This window comes from Eleutherodactylus coqui, chromosome 1, assembly GCF_035609145.1.
Source record: "Eleutherodactylus coqui strain aEleCoq1 chromosome 1, aEleCoq1.hap1, whole genome shotgun sequence".
Lineage (NCBI taxonomy): Eukaryota > Metazoa > Chordata > Amphibia > Anura > Eleutherodactylidae > Eleutherodactylus > Eleutherodactylus coqui.
In genome coordinates, this window is record NC_089837.1 from 160,654,799 (window position 1) to 160,676,093 (window position 21,295).

The following is a 21,295-nucleotide window of genomic DNA, read 5'->3' on the forward strand; positions in this document are numbered from 1 at the left end:
CATTGGATGTCCTCAGTTAGCTATTTAAGCTGTTTTTTATGGTTGATGGTTTCCTAATTGTTCCCACATCCTGGCATATGGGTCTCCAGTGTACTCACACAATTACCTCTGTCATATTTTAGGGACCTTTAGAGGTCATTATATGCAGTCTGCTGTTATCTATTTATCTGAATGCTAATGTCAATAAAATGTCTCACATGGAATGTGCGGCACTCCAGCGAAGAGAGCTGCAGTTTTCTCATATATTAGGTGATCCAGCCTTTACATTACTGCTTTACAAGATAGAATGAAAAAAGGTTCGGTACGGTGTTAGCCAGTAGAGCAAAATGCGATTGCTCCCAGCAAGAGAAACCAAGTAATCTTATTGATATGATACCTTTTAATGGCTAACAAAAATACATGATGTTATAGCGAGCTTTCGAACCAACGCAGGGTTCTTCTTCAGGCTTAAATCAAGCTTTCAGCCTGAAGAAGAACCCTGAATAGGTTCAGCAGCTCAGATTAACATCATGTATTTTTGTTACAAGAAACACACTTCATAATTGATAAGATTGATCTCTTCAAAAAACTATACATCCAGCGGGCCTGCCACTCATTCCACACATCATTTTCTAGAGGAGTTTCGCTCCTTATCCATCGCTCAGTATGCTGGAATCCCATTAACACCAAAAGGATCCAGAAGTTAGATTCATATTTGTATTTGCTGAAATTGATACCAGGTCATATGTTATTCCATATACATACAATGCCCCGCATGCTAACAACTATGATTTTCAAGGAGCTATCACCTTTGCACAGCAATACCCCCCTTCATTTGTCCTATGTATGCGAGACTTCAACCAAGTTATGGACCCTCTCAGAGATAGGTCCCAGGCATGCCAATACCTTTTTACTACCCATAGCTTCCCCATGTGAGCTGGATCGATCTATGATGTTTGTGTCATCCAGACACTCGTGAATATACTTGTCACTCAACTGGGTGGGATTCTCTCTCTCGGATAGATTATATGTTTAGCTCTTCAACACTTGCTACTTAGGTGACTTCTGTCCCTTATGATCTGCCGGGTATTTCTGACCATATTCCAATTATCCTCTGTTTGTAGTTCCAGAGACAAGTAATACTTCTTACTTGGAAGCTTTTCCCTTTTTGTGTTAAAGGGGATCTATCATAAAAAAAAAAATCTTTACTTACCTATTCCTTCCCAGTCTGTCTACTTACCACATCTTCACCTCACCTATCTTCTCCTGTCTCCTGCAGTTCCGGGGGGGGGGGGGGGGGGGGTCACCTCACCTCCAGCTGGCTGATTCTTCTGCTTCCTGTGACATTACATACATTCACAGGCAGTCTCCTTCCTGCCCGGCAATGTATGCTACGTGACAGTTCACAGCCTAGGAGGGAGTGCTGAGCTAATGCAGAGACAGCGCATGCCCGCTGTCTCTGCAATAGATCAGCATTGCTTCCTAGCCAGTGAACGCTACATCACAGTGATGTGACCTGCAGAAAGGAATGCCGGCTTTATAACAAGCCGGCCGGCTGGAGGTGAGGTGACCCGGGGCACTGGAGAAGCTCAGCGAAGAGAAGATGCTGTAAGAAGGCTGCCCGTGGAGGAATAGGTTAGTATAGAATTTTTATTTTTAATGACAAAACCCTTTTAAGTTAGTAGACCCCAATGATCATATACCCAACCAAATCTCCTTTTTTACAACCGCATGATAATACTACTGACTGCGCATTAAAGTAGGATACATTTAAAACATACCTTACTTCATTAAAAGATCCACCATTCAGGTGGATCTTTCAATAGAATAACAAATAGCTAAGGGTGAGAAGTTGTATTGTTTTGCCCATCCCACTGATACCAATAAGATAAACTGGTTGGGCCTATCGTCTTTATAAACATCAACTTCACATCAAAACTAAATGCAAGCTATTCTTTACCAGACAATATTATTTTGAAATGGGCAATCAATCTAATAACCTACTACTGGCCCACTTAATCAGGCGAGAAAACCATTCTAATTAAGTTCTAAAAAAAAAAAAGATTTCTTGGCCTTACTGAAGCACAGACTATTACTGCCTGTTTCTAGGAATATTATGCTAATCATTATAACTCCTTGTGTAATAAGTCTGTTCCTGATATCCTTTATGTTTTGCAAGACATTACGTTTCCGGTTGTCTCCACTGAACAAGTTGCACATTTAGACATCCCCATTAAATTAGAGGAGGTCCAGCAAGCCATTACAGATATGGCATTGAACAAAGTCCCTGGGGCTTACAGCCTTCCTGAAGATTCTTATCAGACCAGCTTTCACCAGTTTTACAGGTTATGCTATAGCAATCCTTCCTTGCTAGTTCTCTTCCCTCCTCCTTTTATGATGCCACTATAATACTATTTTTGGAAAAGACTATACTTAGAAAAGACCCCCTAGATTGTAGTTTATACTGCCCAATATCATTGTGTTATCGGAACACCAATGGGTCTCTATGATTTGACCATCCGTTCTAAATTGGTTATTGAGAAGTGCATGTACGCCGATATAGCCAAAGACACACAGCTGTATCAAAGGCAATATGCTTCTGATTTATTAGTAGCATCATGGTACATATATATTCCAAATGATGTAGCAATAGAGATACCTGCCCTTAAAGTCATAAGAACTCAGGATAGGCTCTAGTTTCTAATAATTAACATATGTTAATGCCTTAAGGTATGTGTTACTACTAAAAAACATGATTTCCAGAAAAACAAGGAAAAACGAAACTTAATGGAGAATAAACTTTTTAATACCACTGCCTGGCTTAAGAAATGCAAAGCATATTCCCTTTAAGTGACTGCCACAGAACCCTCATAATAGTGATAGCCACCTGACCTCCTAAAAGTGACAACCATGGGACCATTGTACCAATGACAGCAAGAAGACCCCACAGTATAGTACTTGCTACAGGATCCTCATAACTGTGACCACCATCCCCCCCCCCTAGATAGTGACAGCAAGCGAACCCCCATAATAGTAATAATGAAAGACACCTTGAAGACTTCATATATCATTCTCTTTGTCATTTTCTGTTCCTGTGACTTTGTTTTCTCAAAACAGAAATCGTTACAAAGATATAATTTTCTCTATTACGGTAACTTAAATGTAGACTAAAGAGTATTCCCTCTCGGAGAGCAGAGCAGAATGAAATACTTTTCAAATAGAGACTATCAGGCTGAAGCCACTTCACTTCTCACAAATCAGCCCTTTTAACCATAAGGAAAATCACATTCCCCAATGTTCTGTGCGTCGGACTAGACACATTTATTTATATCCATACAGAAAGACTGCAACTTTCTTCTCTTAAACTGGGGTAACTTGTGATAAAGTAATATATCACTGAGATAAATCTGGTGCTTTCTTAGGCCCCCTGTCCACGCTGTAACGGAATATTGCTAGCGATATTCCGCCGCGGGGGAGGAGGGGGAGAGCTATCAGGTCTCCGCGCTGAGTCTATCTGACAGATAGGCTCAACACAGAGAATCGCGGCATGCCACGATTTTAATCCAGCGATCGGAGATTCGCTATGATTCTCCACTCATGGACGTCAGGGCTGCGCTTTCCATAGTTAGTCTATGGAAAGTGTTCACTGCGTTACCTGCGGCCGGATTATCGCCGCGGATAATGCAATGAACTATCGCCTGTGAACAGGCAGTCTTAATGATAGAAGCCAATTGAGGGAACTGTTTAGCTGATCAAGCTGAATGATTTAAAGGGGTTGTCCCGCGAAAGCAAGTGGGGTTATACACTTCTGTATGGCCATATTGATGCACTTTGTAATGTACATTGTGCATTAAATATGAGCCATACAGAAGTTATTCACTTACCTGCTCCGTTGCTAGCGTCCCCGTCGCCATGGTGCCGTCTAATTTCAGCGTCTAATCGCCCGATTAGACGCGCTTGCGCAGTCCGGTCTTCTGGCTGGTGAATGGGGCCGCTCGTGCCGGAGAGCTGGTCACCGCGTCGTCATCGTAGCTCCGCCCCGTCACGTGTGCCGATTCCAGCCAATCAGGAGGCTGGAATCGGCAATGGACCGCAAGGAAGGAGAAGAAAATCCATGGTGCACCATGGGAGAAGACCTGCGTTCCACCGTGGGAGAAGACCAGCGGCGCCATCTTCACAAGAAAAAAAGAAGAAGCTGCAGAACGCTGATGCAGGTAAGCGCAATGTGCTTTTTAAAAACTAACCCATGCTTTCTTTTTAACAGGGCAGAATGCGGGGGTAAGTGAAAAAAAAATTTTTCACTTTCGCCGCGGGACAACCCCTTTAAGGAGTACCACAAGTAACTTTCCAAAATGGTAGGACTATCAGCAGTTTTCATGGGTCAGCTGGTGTTATGAAATCTTCACACGACCTATTGTGGAATCCGCGATCGACGTCCGTGCGGAGGATCCACAACAAATTGAACTCATTGAAAGGCATGTACTTTCATACAACGCGGGGGAAAACAGAATCTGACTTGGTCGTGTGAAGCCAGCCTAATGGCAATTTAACTTGTGAAGCCAGATGATAAATTGTAATAACCCAGATGTTAAAAATCTAATAAATGATATTTTTTCTTGATATGTTTTGTTTTTTTCTACCTTGCTGATTTTGCTAATTTGTTTTCCTTTTTATCTACTTTGATGGCGTTGTATGAGAACAACCCAGTTAAGAACCGGTAAGTATTTTCATTCGCATGGAATGAATAAGCAGATTAAACAGCCACTTAGGAAAGGTTACAATTATGTTTTGGCTTCATAGTATGTCATTTTTGTTTAATGTTATTGTACTCCGGATCGTTTGTGCAGACGTTTCCATTGCCCTTAACGATAACCTCAGACATGATCAGCAGGGCTCTGGGACCCGAGTTTGGGGGCAGCATCGGTATAATGTTCTTTTTGGCTAATGTCTGTGGAAGCGCACTTTATATTCTCGGTCTGGTAGAGACGATCGTAGCCATGTTCGGGAACTCAGCAGGTACGTATTAGATGAAATCCACTTCTGCTTTCACTTGTGTACACATTACTATTGATTCCTGAATTTAATGCTGTTTCACGGGCTTCAGCAATTACAATCTGCAGTTTCTTATGTTTCTAAAGCCACATGAACGGTATAATTTCTGGCCTGAAGGACTGGTGAGAGTCTCATGGTTCCTTAGTAGCTCTTGCCCGGATTGTTATTTTTGAACATGTTGCTATTCCCTAAGGGACAGCAAGGGTCTCCAACTTAAGGAGATGAAACAATTCTGATGTTCTATGTAATTCTGGGTTTGATCAGACATTTTGCTTCTCCCAGCTCTTTCTCTTGTTGCCAGCTCCTTATACCGGGCCCCTGATGCTCTTCAATTTGCATGAACAGGAAAGTCTCCCTGAAGTGAAATTTGAAAAGTTGCTCCTGCCGCCTCTGCTCATCAGTGATTCCTCTGCCTTGATGAAGACGCATGAGATAAACACACTCTCTGCCTCTCTTCCCCCGAGACACAAGTACAGAGCGCTCTGATCTGCTCTCGGAAATCACGGCTCGCTGTCCCTTCTTAAAAATGTTGTTTACTCCTAATTTTCCACTCATTTCACGCCAATCTAGAGATGGACGATTCGCAATCATGAATATAATGCTGAGATGGAAGCTGCAATAGTCCCGTAGCTGTCAGGATGAGCATTGTTCATTAACACTTTCTGCACTGGCTTGTGTTGTTGCTTCTCCTAAATTTTCGCTCACTTTAATGTGGTCACGGGTTCGGATTATGCCAGATAAAGGATAGCGGGGGAGATTGCGGCACTTCTGTTATGGACTGCAATTTTTTTTTTTTACCACTGCTGAATACTGCTGGCTGGTGACTTACTTTGTCATTGGACATTTGACCTGATAAACACATTTTCCCATCACAGAAAGCAATGACATATTTTCTGATCCAACTTCACCTAGAAGGTGAGTGAGGAGACATATAAGGCCATGCATGCTCCTCTGGGAAATATGCAAATAAGGAAGATGGAACAATACCTCTGCAGCGCCACTTATTGGAAGGCAGCATTCCTGCAAGTCAGTGTTAGACTTTTTATACAGGCCTTATAGCAACAGTCATTGCTATAAGGTTTGATATAAAGAGTCTAACACTGACTTGCAGGAATGCTGCCTTCCGATAGGTGGCGCTGCAGAGGTATTGTTCCATCTTTCTTGTCTGATTTTGTAACAGTAGTCTTTGTGCAGTGTCAGAGGTGTGTGAGTAGCCTATAGAACACTTTCTGGAAATCACTGGTAGTCTGACGAAGACTTAATCAATGCGACTTGCAAAATCTAATATTAGAAAATCATTGTGACTGGATTTTCCCTGAACTCATCACTCATTTTCATCAGATTGGAAGATAACAATTCTGATAAGGGAAACACTAGCTTATATTAGTAGTGATCCAGAATAGAATAGTATCCTTAGATAGAAATTGTTTTTTTTGTTATTATTGTGCTGGTTACATTCTTGAGAATATACTGTAAGGCCTCGTTCAGATGAACGTAATTTTCGGGGAGCTAGCAGCCGCGTATGATGCGCTTTTATAAGGAACCAATAAGTTCCCATAGAAGCGTTCACATTAAAGAATGTTAGGCTCGCGAAATTGCGTGCACATAACAAAAACAGGACATGCAGGTGCAAACTCACATGCTGGCTCCGCGTTGCATGAAAGATAGAACATGTCCTATGCAAGCTGCGCAGGAGTTTCCATTGACTCCTATGGGAGCCTTGAAAGCACTCACATCGCACCTTCGATTGTGTGAACGGGCTACTTCAGTAGCTTGAAGCAGCCCGTTCGCGTGATTTTTCTACACGTGAGACGCAAACGTTTTGTGCGTCTATTGGTGCACAAAATTACGTTCGCCTGAACGAGGCCTAAGTAAGAGGTTAATACTCAGAATACATGAAACAGACATTTTCTGGTGACCAATAAAACAAGGGATCGCAGATCAACCCTAAAGTTCATCGCAGAAAACGGAACACTTAAGGGATCCTCCTGCTCACGGACGGATATTTTCTGCGTTGTCAGCGTTCACACGCCGCTGCTGCCAGGGTCGGATTACGCTGCGGGATTCTGCATGCGGAATCCAGCTCTGCCGTGTGCAGGAGCCAGTAACACCGCCACTACTGTACTGCATAGCTGATGGGCCGTGTTGGAAGCTATTTTATGTATTCTATAGACAGGCATCTAATAACTAATGATGACAAAATTGTGATTTCCAGGTGAAGCTGGAGGAAGTGGAGTCCATGTTTTGCCGCAGAGCTATTGGTTTGAGTTCCTTTACGGCACCGTTCTGCTCTTCCTGTGCCTCTTGGTTTGCTTGGTTGGAGCCAGTATATACGCTAAGGCCACCTTTCTCATTTTCATCATCGTCATGGTGGTTTTGATCACTGTCTTCATCAGCTTCTTTGTTGTGAAAGAGAAGGTTGTTTCCATTGTCACTACCGATTCTAATGGCACCCATTACCTCAACGGGACATTTACTGGCTTCAGGCTGTCCACACTTAAGGACAATGTATACCGTAAGTATCTGGCGGAACTGTATGATGATATAAGGAACATATTGCATCCTCTTCCATAGGTAGATGCAGAGCGCCGGCTCTTTACTGGACAACGTTCATGTATCTGGAATGAAGAGTGCATTGAGGCTCCTAATTCATCCAAAGTCTCTTTATAAGTGTAGTGTTCCTTTTTCCTGCACATTTCATTGAAATATCCCCATTTGATGAAATGCTTTGAGCCACGCTGTCGTACATGAACCATCTCCATCCTCTGTATGGCATTTGTGGAACAAAGAACCAAATCGCATTTCCCTGATGAATCTTACATTATGACAGTGGAAAGGTCAGGAGAAAATGAAATTAAAGGAGCCCACTGAGGGATTCTGGCAAGAAGTGGAAAGATTCAGTAATCCTCAATTTGTTACAAGAAAGAAGGCTGCTATCACTTATTCTAAGAGCGGTCTTGACCCGCAGAATAAGGACGTTCTTAGGAACAAAAAGCAGAGAATGTGTATTCAGAGCGACATGGCAGGAAATACCTGGAGTTCATTCTTTCCTGCTGGTTCCTATTTCACAGTGTAAGCTCTCAGTCATGCCACGGTGACTCAGATCGGTGTTACAAAAGGCAATAATGTTCGCTGTACACTAAAGTGGCGTGTTTTTCCTCAATATTCCGCTGCAGAGAAGTTCCTCTTACACTTGTTTGCTAGGCTGGAGAAGTGTGTGACACATAGTTGCAAACAAGTGCTGTCAGCGGCTACACTTTGTTACAGGGGTGATCAGGGCACACGTAGGCTGTTGGATTGCTACACTGCTTTTTTAGACATCGTTTTAGGGCGAATGTCCAGGAGATGGCATGTTTTGCCGCAGGTGTATGGATTAAGGGAGATTATCATTCAGAATAGTAAAATGGGGTTTATGGTTTATTTCTCCTGAGATGATTGCCTAGTCAAGGTTCTGCCAGTGGTTTACATATCCGTCTGTCGAGCTGGATCTCAATCTTCTATACCTAATATCTTTATTATAGCACAATATGCCAGAGACTACACTACAGGAAGAATGATGAGCTTCACCACAGTCTTCGCTGTCATGTTTAATGGTTGCACTGGGATTATGGCAGGATCAAACATGTCAGGTAAGGGGAATATGTCTTGTTTGTACTTTGTCTCTCTGTACATTTAGTAAGCATAACATGCAGTCAGTGTCCATAGCACTCACCACTTACCGATCCGGTCTTATCATTAAATGAAACAATGGACAGTGCTCCAGGTAAAACAAGGAATAAAGGTTATCAATGAATCACACTGGCGTGGTGGGGTGTAATAAAGAGAGCCAACACCATACTTTTCAGCCAGGTTAGCCTATAATGAACCCAACGGAAGACTGGATCAGCACTCCAAAAAGAGTGCGCTAGTAAATGTATCCAAAGGACTCCAAGCCTCAGTAGAGTGTCAGCCAAATCAAAAGGAAAAAAGAGAAAATTGGCACTCAGAGGTATAGCTGATGCAAACTAAATAAATAATAAATAAATTAACACTGAAGAAACTTAAGGCGCTTTTAGACACAACGATTTTCGCTCAAAAATCGCTAAAAGCCGTCTTCTGAGCGATAATCGTTGTGTGTAACTGCACTGACATCGTGCAATTTTTGTTAAGCCGTCGCTGATCGCTGATCTTTTAGCATGCTGAAAGATCAGCTATCAATTATGAGGAATTCACAGCGGGATACAGCTGATACTATTGTTTCAGCTGTATCCCGCTCCATGATGACAGGCTGGGTATGAAGAACAGAGCGGTCCAGCTGTGTTCTCCATACCCCATTCGGAGCACTCAGCTGTATAACAGCCAGGCGCTCCGCGCGGGGAATAGCTGGATGCATAAGATAAGCGGGGACATCCTGCTTGTCTTCTGCATCCTTCGTTGAAGTGCTGGGCTGTATAACAATTCACAATTCAAAAGTAAACTGGCCTGCTTGGCTTCTTGCTGAGCTTCATAGGCTTTCTAATGGGCTACTATACTTAAAAGAATTATAAAATATGTCAACTTCCCTAGTGGGTCAAAAATAAAAAGTGAAAGTATAAAAAAAATGTAAAGAAATAATAAAAATGAAAACATCAAAACCCACCGTTCACCCCTTCACTATGTAAAAAAAAAAGGAAAATTATATATGTGGTGTTGCTGCATTTGACCCACAGAAAAAGGTACATTATTTAACCTGCATAGTGCACGTCATAAAAAAATCTAAAAAACATGGCGAAAATAACTAATTTTGCCTACCTTGCCTTACAAAAAACAGGATAGAAAGTGATAAAAATGTTGCATAGATGAACCAAGGAATACTATTAAAAAGGGAAACTCATCCCACAAAGTAAAAACCTCTTTCACAGCACTGTTGACAAACAAGGAAAAATGTTAGGGGTCTTTGAGTGCAGCGATAAACAAAATATAAACTTTTTAAAAAAGTGTAAAAAGTAGCAAAAAAAACTCATAGAAACTTGGTATTGATGTAATTGCAGAAGTACTTTAACATATTATTTAGACTGCGAGGTGAACGTTGTAAAAAAATAAGACTGAAAAAGATGCCAGAATTGCATATTTTGTTAGTCTTGCCTCTAGAAGAAATGGAACAAGAAGCAATCAAAATGTTATATATTCCCAAAAATTGGATAAATGAAGACTAGAGTTCTTCTGACATAAAACAAGCCCTCATAGAGCTCCGTCGCTGGAAAAATAAAAAAGCAAATGTTAAAAACAAAAATGTGTTTTGTGTAAAAAAAAAAAAGCAAAACATAAAAAACTGTATAATCTTGGTATCATGGGAATGGTGTTGTCCCAGAGAATAATGTTATCACATTATGTATTTTGCATGCTAAGTGCCCTAAGAATGAAATACAAAATAACAAATGGTGGAATTTCTTTTTTTCCCCCAATTCACCTAAAAAAATGAATAAAAGTTATACAACACATTATATGTACCCATGTTAAGCTTTTTAAAGCCTTATTTCGCATAACTGTCAAACAGTAAGTGCCCCTTTACACACAACAAGTAATGAAAATTAATTCAAACAATAGCTTTTGAGCGATAATCGTGCAGTGTAAGTCATACCATCGTTTGCTTTTCTGCCGAACAATGGATTTCATGTGTGCATGAAATCCATCATTCCTGATAGCAGGGACTGCAAGCTGTGATTCTCCACTGGAGCGCTGATAACATTGTTTTTTTTTGGCTGCAGTCCTGGGGCAAAACAAAGGGGCTGTATACAGATAACAGACCACCTTCCACCTAGGAAGGGAGCCTCATCTACATGCAAATGAAGCTAATAAGCTACTAATGGACATTAGTGCCCATTAGTAGTTTATGTAAAGGGATCGCTTAAAACTGTCATTCAAGCTGTCTTTTGAACCAATTTTGAGAGATCATCCTTGCGTGTAAATGGGTCCATAGCAGCCAATCACGGTACAACCTTTATTTTACCTCTGCAATTGAGAAATGAAAGCTGCACTGTGATTGGTTGTTATGAGCAATAACGATAGTCTTAAAGGTAGATAGTTTTGCTAACAGAGAACTTTTGAGTTTCTGTTTTAATTGATACTAAATGTCTGTATCTGAGTGTCATTAAACGTGAGTTATGAGGGTTTAAGATCAGGAACATCATTTGTAATTTCTTCTTTGTTTTTGTCCTCATTGAAATTAATGGATTGCATGTACTTGGAGTTTGGGTAGAGTTTACCTAGAGTTTACTTTGGAATTCTAGGCCTAACCTTGAAGGGGGTATATAGTGAGTTATTCCTCTATTGCCCCCTTATAGAAATAAGTGCCTTCAGTGTTAATCAATTTTCTACAATTTGCATGAAATAATATACCCCGGAGCGCTGGTTTTCTCTCTTTTTTGTATTGATTTAGTGGTTTATCATTAGCAATTTTAATTGATAGATACACACAGAATCACATAAAGGAATATCAGATGATCAACTATAATTAGAGATGAGCGAGCGTACTCGGAAAAGCACTACTCGCTCGAGTAATTTGCTTTATCCGAGTATCGCTGTGCTCGTCCCTGAAGATTCGGGTGCCGCTGCGGCTGACAGGTGAGTCGCAGCGGGGAGCAGGGGAAAGTGGGCGGGAGAGAAGGAGAGAAAGATCTCCCCTCCGTTGCTCCCCGCTCTCCCCTGCAGCTCCCCGCTCCGTGCCGGCACCCGAATCTTCAGGGACGAGCACAGCGATACTCGGATAAAGCAAATTACTCGAGCGGGTAGTGTTTTTCCGAGTACGCTCGCTCATCTCTAACTATAATCCATTACTAATTCATTATCTTATTGTATGTATTTTGCCACAGAGTTTAACCCCTTAGGGACAGAGCTTTTTTGTTTATTTCTATTTTCGTTTTTTTCCTCTCTCCTTTTAAAAAAACGTAACTCCTTTATTTATCCATCGACGTTGCTGTATGAGGGCTTGTTTTTTGTGGGACGAGTTGTATTTTTCAATGGAACAATTTAATGTACCATGTAATGTACTGAAAAACGTAAAAAAAATTCTAAGTAGACAGAAATTGAAAAAATAAAAAAATTTGGGTGAGTCTCGTTTCTACGGCGCACAAACTGCAACAAAAAAGACATGATAACTTTTTCTATAGGTCAGTACGATTACTACGATACCAAACTTATATAGTTTTTTTTTTTTTGCCGTACTACTTGTATTTTTTTTTCAAAGATATTTAATTTTTTTAAATTGTTTTCTGCGGCCATCTTCTGCGCGCAATAACTTTTTAAATTTTACATCAGCATAGTTGTGTGAGAACTAATTTTTTGCAGGACATCCTGTAGTTTGCGTTAGTACCATTTTGAATAAATACGACTTTTTGATCACTTTTCACTGCATTTTTTCTTACAGACAGGGTGACCAAAAAAAGCGCATTTCTGGCGTTATTTTTTTTTTCTGCCCATCATGCGGGGTAAATAATGCAATGTTTTAATAGATCCAACTTTTACGGATGCAGTGATATCAAATATGTATTTTTGTTTTATGATTTAGATTCTTGTATTATAAATATAGCAAAAGAGGGGTGGGGGGATTTAAACTGTTACTACTTTTTTGTTTTTTTACAATTAGTAAAACTTTTTTTGATCTTGTTTTTCTTTTTTTTTTTTGACCACAGCTTGCAATGTTTTGGTCGTTCTTGTTGTATGATCTCATAACACACGGCTCCATGCGATCTCATCGCAGGGGGCCATACGGAACCCCGAATATCGTTCGGACAATTTTTAAATGCCGCTATCTGCGTTTAAATGGTTAACAGCCCCGATGAGCCACGTAGCCCATCGCAGCTGTTGCCCTGCCATCTCCCTTTATAGAGCCGTCACTAAGGGGTTAATATGAGTACAAGTTAAAACTGAGAATGTAAAAACGACATTGCTTTGCGTTTATTTTAGTTGGTTCTGTATCAACGAACTTTTGATCATTCTGATAACCTCTACATTATTATTCTTTCTCAGGGGATTTAAAAAACCCAAGTTACTCTATACCCAGAGGAACAATCATTGCCGTGATCTTTACCTACATAATCTACAATGTGCTGGCGCTAATCATCAGCTGTACATGTGGCAGGTAGGAAGCACTTAGACAAACTTTCGCACAAGATGGAATTAGCACGCTCGGACATTTCTGCTTCACAATGTTCTCCCTATGGGGCTTGAATTGTACATCTATCAAAATCCGCATGTCTTTACTTCAACACTGCAAGATTACATTCTGCAGCGGAAAAGCTTTGTGATGCTGAATTAAGGAGGACGTCTTGCAGAATTCGGCCTCGGTCAGGCGAGCGTTTTTTTTTTGCACATGTATAGGCACGTTTTAAAAATGGCTCTATTAGAACCAATGCTTTCCAGTGAAAGTGGTCACATGTCTGTTTTTTACAAGTGCAAAAAATTCGCACCTACAAAAAATAGGTCAGCATTTTTCCATTGAAAGCATAGGGAAAAGTTTGCGCTCCTCTGCCACTGCTGTGACAGCTGTGGCAGGGGATTGCTTCATCCCTGCAGGGAGTCCCCCCATCACTGAACACTGTGACCACACTGTCAGTGTTCAGTGATGAGGGGACTCCCCGTGGGAATGAAGGAATCCCCTGTTACAGCAGTGATCTTCTCCCATTGCTTACAATGGGGCCGGCGCTGCTGCTGCCCCATTGAGAGCGATGGGATGAAGACAACCCCCGCAAGGATTTTCAGTGGTGAGGAGGGGGCTTGAAAGCACTGTCACGGTGTTCAGTGATGAGGGAACTCTCTGCAGGGATGAAGCAATCCCCTGCCACAGCTGTCACAGCTGTGGCAGAGGAGCGTGATCCTCTCCCTATGTTTTCAGTGGAGCTGGCGCTGCTGCCACCGGCCCCTTTGACAACAAGGTGAAGGCCCTGGATGTGACAGCATCCAGGAGTTTCACATTCTAGGAATCCCCTGCTGCAGCTGTCACAGCGCAGCAGGGGATAATAAACCTCTCCACTATTTATGTGTTATTTTTAGCTTCGGTCACGCGTTTTTAACACATACGTGTGGCGTTTTTTTTAATGCTCCTATACATGCGTCAAAATCCTTGCCTGACCTTCTTGTTGCGGATTTCTAACATACAGGAGATATAATTTCGCAATTAAAGTCTGAGGATAAAAACACAAATTCTGGAAGACGTTCTACAGGAAGAATTTTGCGGTTAAAAACGCAACAAAATCCACACTTGTTGCAGTCAATTCCGTCCCATATGAAAGGTCCATCAGGCAGTATCTGCAATTGAGTGGAGCGGAGAACCTCATAAATTATATTCTACTTTCCATAGACCACATCCCATGCTCTAAGAATATAACCCATGAAGATTTAACTTTTCTTACAATTGGTTAATAAATGACATCGGTAAGTAGACTTTGTTTACTGCTTCTGTACAAAGGAGGTTCGGAAGTGATTTAACACAGCTTCAAATTGTAAACAATATTTGTATGGTTATTACATAGCATATTGTTCTCCCTCAAAGCTATACGGATTCTCTCAGAGCTGGCATCTCCGTAGTGTTCGTCCTCCATGAGAGCCAATCCTTTCTCCATACCAGTTATGGCTACTGCATTATTAGATGTATCGCATTAGGATTTAATGTTGAGTTGACTTAACCCCTTCCTGACGCAGTCCTTTTTCAATTAAATTTTTCCATCCGCACTTTCAAAAATGATCACATTAGTTTTCTGATGACATATTTCCATGCGGGCTTGTTTCTTGTATGTTTCAGTGGTATCATTTAATATGCCATATAAGGTATTTGTAAACGTTTGAAAAAGTTGGGTGAAATGGCAAAACAATTTCACCAGTTTTTTGGTGTGTTATTTTTATGTCGCTCACGGTGCGGTGTTGCTTTTATTCTGTGGGTGAGTACGATTATGACGATATGAAATTCATATACTTTTTTTTTATCTTAAATAGATGATAAATAAAATAGCTTTGTAAAAGAATTGCTCTCTGTTGCAATCTTTTCACCCCCCACAGCTTTTTTAGTTTTCCATTGATGGAGCTTTTGATAGAGTTTTATTCAGGTTTTTTTTGCTTGGAGATTGAGAGACCAAAAAAAGTGCAGTTCTTCTTATTTTCTTTTCCTGATAGTGTTTACTGTATGGGATAAATAATGTAATATTTAGTAAATTGGACTCATGGATGCAGCAGTATCGTTTTTTTTTTTTATGCAAAAGACTGGGAAAAGTTTTTCTTCTTAACATAATTATTCAAATAACTTTATTAATCTTGTTTTTACCTTTTTTTAAGTACCAACAGAGAACTTGAACTGGTGATCTTCTGATCACATGTATATTATACTGCAATACTTCAGTGTTACATTATATCGTACTATTACAGGCATCCTGCTGTAGGCCTTTACAAGTCCCCAGGCTGTCATGGCAGCTGAATGGCATCTCATCAGAGGGGGCTATTCAGGAAACAGGGGGAGCCCCCTCCTCTGTCTGAGCATTTAAATGCTGTCAGTATTGCAGGTGTCAGCTGTCTAAGACTGCCCTCTTTATGTACTGACATCTAGTACCTGCTGTACGGAGAATGTCCGTAAGGTGTTAATAAACACATTAACACCATTGACCGTACACATGCTGTATGTTTTACTACTTGATGCAGTGTTATCATGGGTGTAGCAAGTTACAGATGGGAGGCTGTGGTGCCAGTACTGAATGTGACAAATACAAAGTGTAACACTTGCGTCTGACAGTCAATACTACTATCTAGGTAACATTTCATTGGTTTCAGCCACAGCATTGCAATACAAAACATAGGCGTACCGTCAGGGGTAGCTGGGGTCGTAATGGTGACCTGGCCCCTGCGCTTCAGAAAGCCCAGAGGCCGCCCTCCGCCATATACACATGACATTTAGGTCGCACTGACGGCGGCCGTGTGATTAGTGCGGTCTGGCCGACAGCACGAGCCGGAGACAAGGAAAGAGAGGAGAAGGGAGGACGGGGGGGAAGAGAAGAGGGAAAGCAGACACAGACGCACGGCAAGCCGTGGCATGGAGTGGAGCAGGGATGATGATGTCATCTCCCTGCTGCTCCCCTCCTGCTGACACTGTGTACAGCTACTCTTCTCACACAGAGAAGTGGTCCGAGCCCCAAAGTATGTATGTATCTATCTATCTAATATCTATGTATCTAATATCTATCTATCTTTTATCTATCTATCTCTCATATCTACTGTATCTATCTCTCTAATAACTATCTCTCTATGTCATATCTATCAGATCTAATATTTATCTATCTCTCATATCTATGTCATACCTATTTCTCTCTCACATATCTGTGAGAGAGAATGTATCTATCTGTTTCATCTATCCCTTTCTCATCTATATCTATCTATCTATCTATATAGTTCTCTCTCTCATCTTTCTATCTATCTCTCTCATCTATCTTTCTATCCTTCTCTCTCATCTATCTATCTATCTATCTATCTACCGTGCCTATCTGTTTCATCTATCTATCTATCTCATATCTATCTATCGTTCTAGTTCATATCTATCTATCGTTCTATCTCATATCTATCTATTTATCTGTCTCATATTTATCTATCTATCCATCTATCTATCTATCTATCTCATGTCTATCTATCTCATGTCTATCTATCTATCTCATATATATCTATCTATCTCATATCTATCTATCTCTCATCTATCCATCTATCTCTCTCATCCAATTTTCTATCTATATCTCTCATCTTTCTATCTTTCTCTCTCTTATCTACCTATCTGTCTATCTCTCATCTCTATCTATCCATCTATCTCTCTCTCTCATCTATCCATCTATCTGTCTCTCTCTCATCTATCCATCTATCTGTCTCTCTCTCATCTATCTTTCTATTTATCTCTCTCATCTATCTTTCTAGCCTTCTCTCTCATCTATCTTTCTCTCTCGCTCATCTATCTATCTATCTAATCTATTGATCTATCATCTGTCTTTCTCTCATTTATAAGCTATCTCGTATCTATATCTCTCTCATAGCTATCTAACGCTCTCTCTCCTATCTATATATCTATCTGTCTTTCTCTCTCATCTCTATCTATCTATCTATCTATCTATCTATCTATCTACATATCTCATATCTCTCTCTCTCATCTATCTATCTCATATCTATCTCACTGTCTCTCTCATATCTATCCATCTATCTATCAAATATCTATATCTTTCTCATATCTATCTAACTCTCTCTCTCATAGCTATCTCTCTCATCTATCTTTCTATATCTCTCTCTCATCTATCTTTCTATCTCTCTCCCTCTTATCTATTTGTTTGTCTATCTGTCTCATCTATCTCTCTCATCTATCGATCTCATCTATCGATCTCTTTCTCTCTTATCTCTGTATCTATCTGTCTGTCTATCACCCATTTATCTCTCTCGTCTATCTCTCTCATCTTTCTCTATCTCTCTCTCTGTCTCATCTATCTATCTATTTATCTATTGATCTATCTATCTTATATCTCTCATATCTATCTATCTATTTACCTATCTCTCTCTTATCTATCTGTCTGTCTCTCTCTTCTATCTCTATCTCTCTCTGTCTCATCTATCTATCTCGTCTATCTGTTGCTCTTATCTATCTATCTATCTATCTATCTCATATCTATCTATCTCATATCTGTCTAACTTTCTCATAGCTATCTCTCTCATCTATCTTTTTATATATCTCTCTCTTCTATCTTTCTATTTCTCTCATCTATCTCTCTCCCTCTTCTCTATCTGTTTGTCTATCTGTCTCATCTATCTCTCTCTTTCATCTATCGATCTCACTCTCTTATCTTTGTATCTATCTATCTGTCTATCTCCCATCTATCGCTCTCATCTTTCTCTCTCTCTCTCTCTCTCTCTCTCTCTCTCTCTATCTCTCTCTGTCTCATCTATCTATCTCTCCCGTCTCTCTCTCTCTCTATTTATCGATCTAATATCTCTCTCTCATATCTATCTATCTATCTATTCATCTATCTATCTTATATATCTCTCATGCCTATGTTTCTCATATCTATCTATCTATCTATCTATCTCATATCTATCTAGCTATCTCATATCTATCTATCTCTCATCTATCCATCTATCTCTCTCATCCAATTTTCTACCTATCTCTCTCATCTTTCTATCTTTATCTCTCTTATCTACCTATCTGTCTATCTCTCATCTCTATATATCCATCTATCTCTCTCTCATCTATCCATCTATCTGTCTCTCTCTCATCTATCTTTCTATTTATCTCTCTCATCTATCTTTCTAGCCTTCTCTCTCGCTCATCTATCTATCTATTTACCTATCTCTCTCTCTTATCTATCTGTCTGTCTCTCTCTTCTATCTCTCTTTCATCAATCTATCTATCGCTCATCTTTCTCTATCTCTCTCTGTCTCATCTATCCATCTCGTCTATCTGTTGCTCTCATCTATCTATTTATCTCATATCTATCTATCTATCTATCTATTTCATATCTGTCTAACTTTCTCATAGCTATCTCTCTCTATCTATCTTTTTATATCTCTCTCTCTTCTATCTTTCTATTTCTCTCATCTATCTCTCTCCCTCTTATCTATCTGTTTGTCTATCTGTCTCATCTATCTCTCTCTTTCATCTATCTATCGATCTCACTCTCTTATCTCTGTATCTATCTATCTGTCTATCTCCCATTTATCGCTCTCATCTTTCTCTCTCTATCTCTCTCTCTCTGTCTCATCTATCTATCTCTCCCGTCTCTCTCTCTCTCTCTATTTATCGATCTAATATCTCTCTCTCATATCTATCTATCTATATCTATTCATCTATCTATCTTATATATCTCTCATGCCTATGTTTCTCATATCTATCTATCTATCTATCTACCCTGCCTATCTGTTTCATCTATCTATCTCATATCTATCTATCTCATATCTATCTATCGTTCTATCTCATATCTATCTATTTATCTGTCTCATATTTATCTATCTATCTATCTCATGTCTAGCTATCTATCTATCTATCTTCTATCTCTATCTATCTCCTATCTATCTATCTATCTATTTACCTATCTCTCTCTTATCTATCTGTCTGTCTCTCTCTTATATCTCTCTTTCATCAATCTATCTATCTCTCTTTCATCAATCTATCTATCGCTCATCTTTCTCTATCTCTCTCTGTCTCATCTATCTATCTCGTCTATCTGTTGCTCTCATCTATCTATCTATCTATCTATCTCATATCTGTCTAACTTTCTCATAGCTATCTCTCTCATCTATCTTTTTATATATCTCTCTCTCTTCTTTCTTTCTATTTCTCTCATCTATCTCTCTCCCTCCTATCTATCTGTTTGTCTATCTGTCTCATCTATCTCTCTCTTTCATCTATCTATCGATCTCAATCTCTTATCTATCTATCTGTCTATCTCCCATCTATCTCTCTCATCTTTCTCTCTCTCTCTATCTATCTCTCTCTGTCTCATCTATCTATCTCTCCCGTCTCTCTCTCTCTCTCTCTCTCTCTCTATTTATCGATCTAATATCTCTCTCTCTTATCTATCTATCTATCTATTCATCTATCTATCTTATATATCTCTCATGCCTATGTTTCTCATATCTATCTATCTATCTATCTATCTATCTATCTATCTATCTATCTATCTATCTATCTATCTATCTATCTATCTCCTATCTATCTATCTACCCCCTATCTATCTATCTTCTATCTATCTATCTATCTATCTATCTATCTATCTATCTATCTATCTATCTATCCCCTATCTATCTATCTGTTTGTCTATCTGTCTGTCTCATCTATCTGTCACTCTCTTCTATCTCTTTCATCTATCAATCTCTCTCTTATCTATCTCTCATCTATCACTCTTATCTTTCTATCTCTCTCATCTTTCTCTCTCGATCTCTCTGTCTCATCTATCTGTTGCTCTCATCTATCTATCTCCTATCTATCTATCTATCTATCTATCTATCTATCTATCTATCTCATATCGATCTAGCATCGATCTAACTCTCTCTCATAGCTATCTCTCTCATCTGTCTATCTATCTCTCTCATCTATCTTTCTATCCTTCTCTGTCATCTATCTATCTATCTACCGTGCCTATCTGTTTCATCTATCTATCTATCTCATATCTATCTATCTATCGTTCTAGCTCATATCTATCTATCGTTCTAGCTCATATCTATCTGTCTCATATTTATCTATCTATCTCATGTCTGTCTATCTGTCTATCTATCTATCTATCTCATGTCTCTCTATCTCATGTCTATCTATCTATCTATCTATCCCATATCTGTCTATCTATCTATCTCATATCTATCTATCTATCTATCTCTCATCTATCAATCTATCTCATCCAATTTTCTATCTATCTCTCTCATCTTTCTATCTTTCTCTGTCTTATCTACCTATCTGTCTATCTCTCATCTCTATCTATCTGTCTCTCTCTCATCTATCCATCTGTGTCTCTCTCATCTATCTTTCTATTTATCTCTCTCATCTATCTTTCTAGCCTTCTCTCTTGCTCATCTATCTATCTATCTAATCTATCGATCTATCATCTGTCTTTCTCTCTCTCATTTATAATCTATTTCGTATCTATATCTCTCTCATATCTATCTAACGCTCTCTCTCCTATCTATATATCTATCTGTGTCTTTCTCTCATCTCTATCTATCTATCTACATATCTCATATCTATCTCTTTCTCTCATCTATCTATCTCATATCTATCTCACTGTCTCTCTCATATCTATGTGTCTCATATCTATCCATCTATCTATCAAATATCTATATCTCTCTCATATCTATCTAACTCTCTCTCATAGCTATCTCTCTCATCTATCTTTCTATATCTCTCTCTCATCTATTTTTCTATCTCTCTCCCTCTTATCTATCTGTTTAATCTATCTCTCTCATCTATCGATCTCTTTCTCTCTTATCTCTGTATCTATCTGTCTGTCTATCTCCCATTTATCTCTCTCGTCTATCTCTCTCATCTTTCTCTATCTCTCTCTGTCTCATCTATCTATCTATCTATTGATCTATCTATCTTATATCTCTCTCATATCTATCCATTTACCTATATCTCTCTCTTATCTATCTATCTGTCTGTCTCTTCTATCTCTCTTTCATCAATCTATCTATCGCTCATCTTTCTCTATCTCTTTCTGTCTCATCTATCTATCTCGTCTATCTGTTACTCTCATCTATCTATCTATCTATCTCATATCTATCTATCTCATATCTGTCTAACTTTCTCATA

The 21,295-nt window shown here is 39.5% G+C and overlaps 1 protein-coding gene across 1 annotated transcript in view; it reads left to right on the forward strand.

Annotated features, from left to right (window-relative positions):
- Positions 1-21,295, forward strand: part of LOC136627479 (solute carrier family 12 member 9-like) — a 288,868-nt gene that overhangs the window by 55,988 nt on the left and 211,585 nt on the right. The window contains exons 3-6 of the mRNA XM_066602618.1: positions 4,858-4,995; positions 7,247-7,546; positions 8,553-8,660; positions 13,018-13,129. Of these exons, the coding sequence (XP_066458715.1) occupies positions 4,858-4,995; positions 7,247-7,546; positions 8,553-8,660; positions 13,018-13,129 (658 nt within the window). The remainder of the gene's footprint in view (positions 1-4,857; positions 4,996-7,246; positions 7,547-8,552; positions 8,661-13,017; positions 13,130-21,295) is intronic.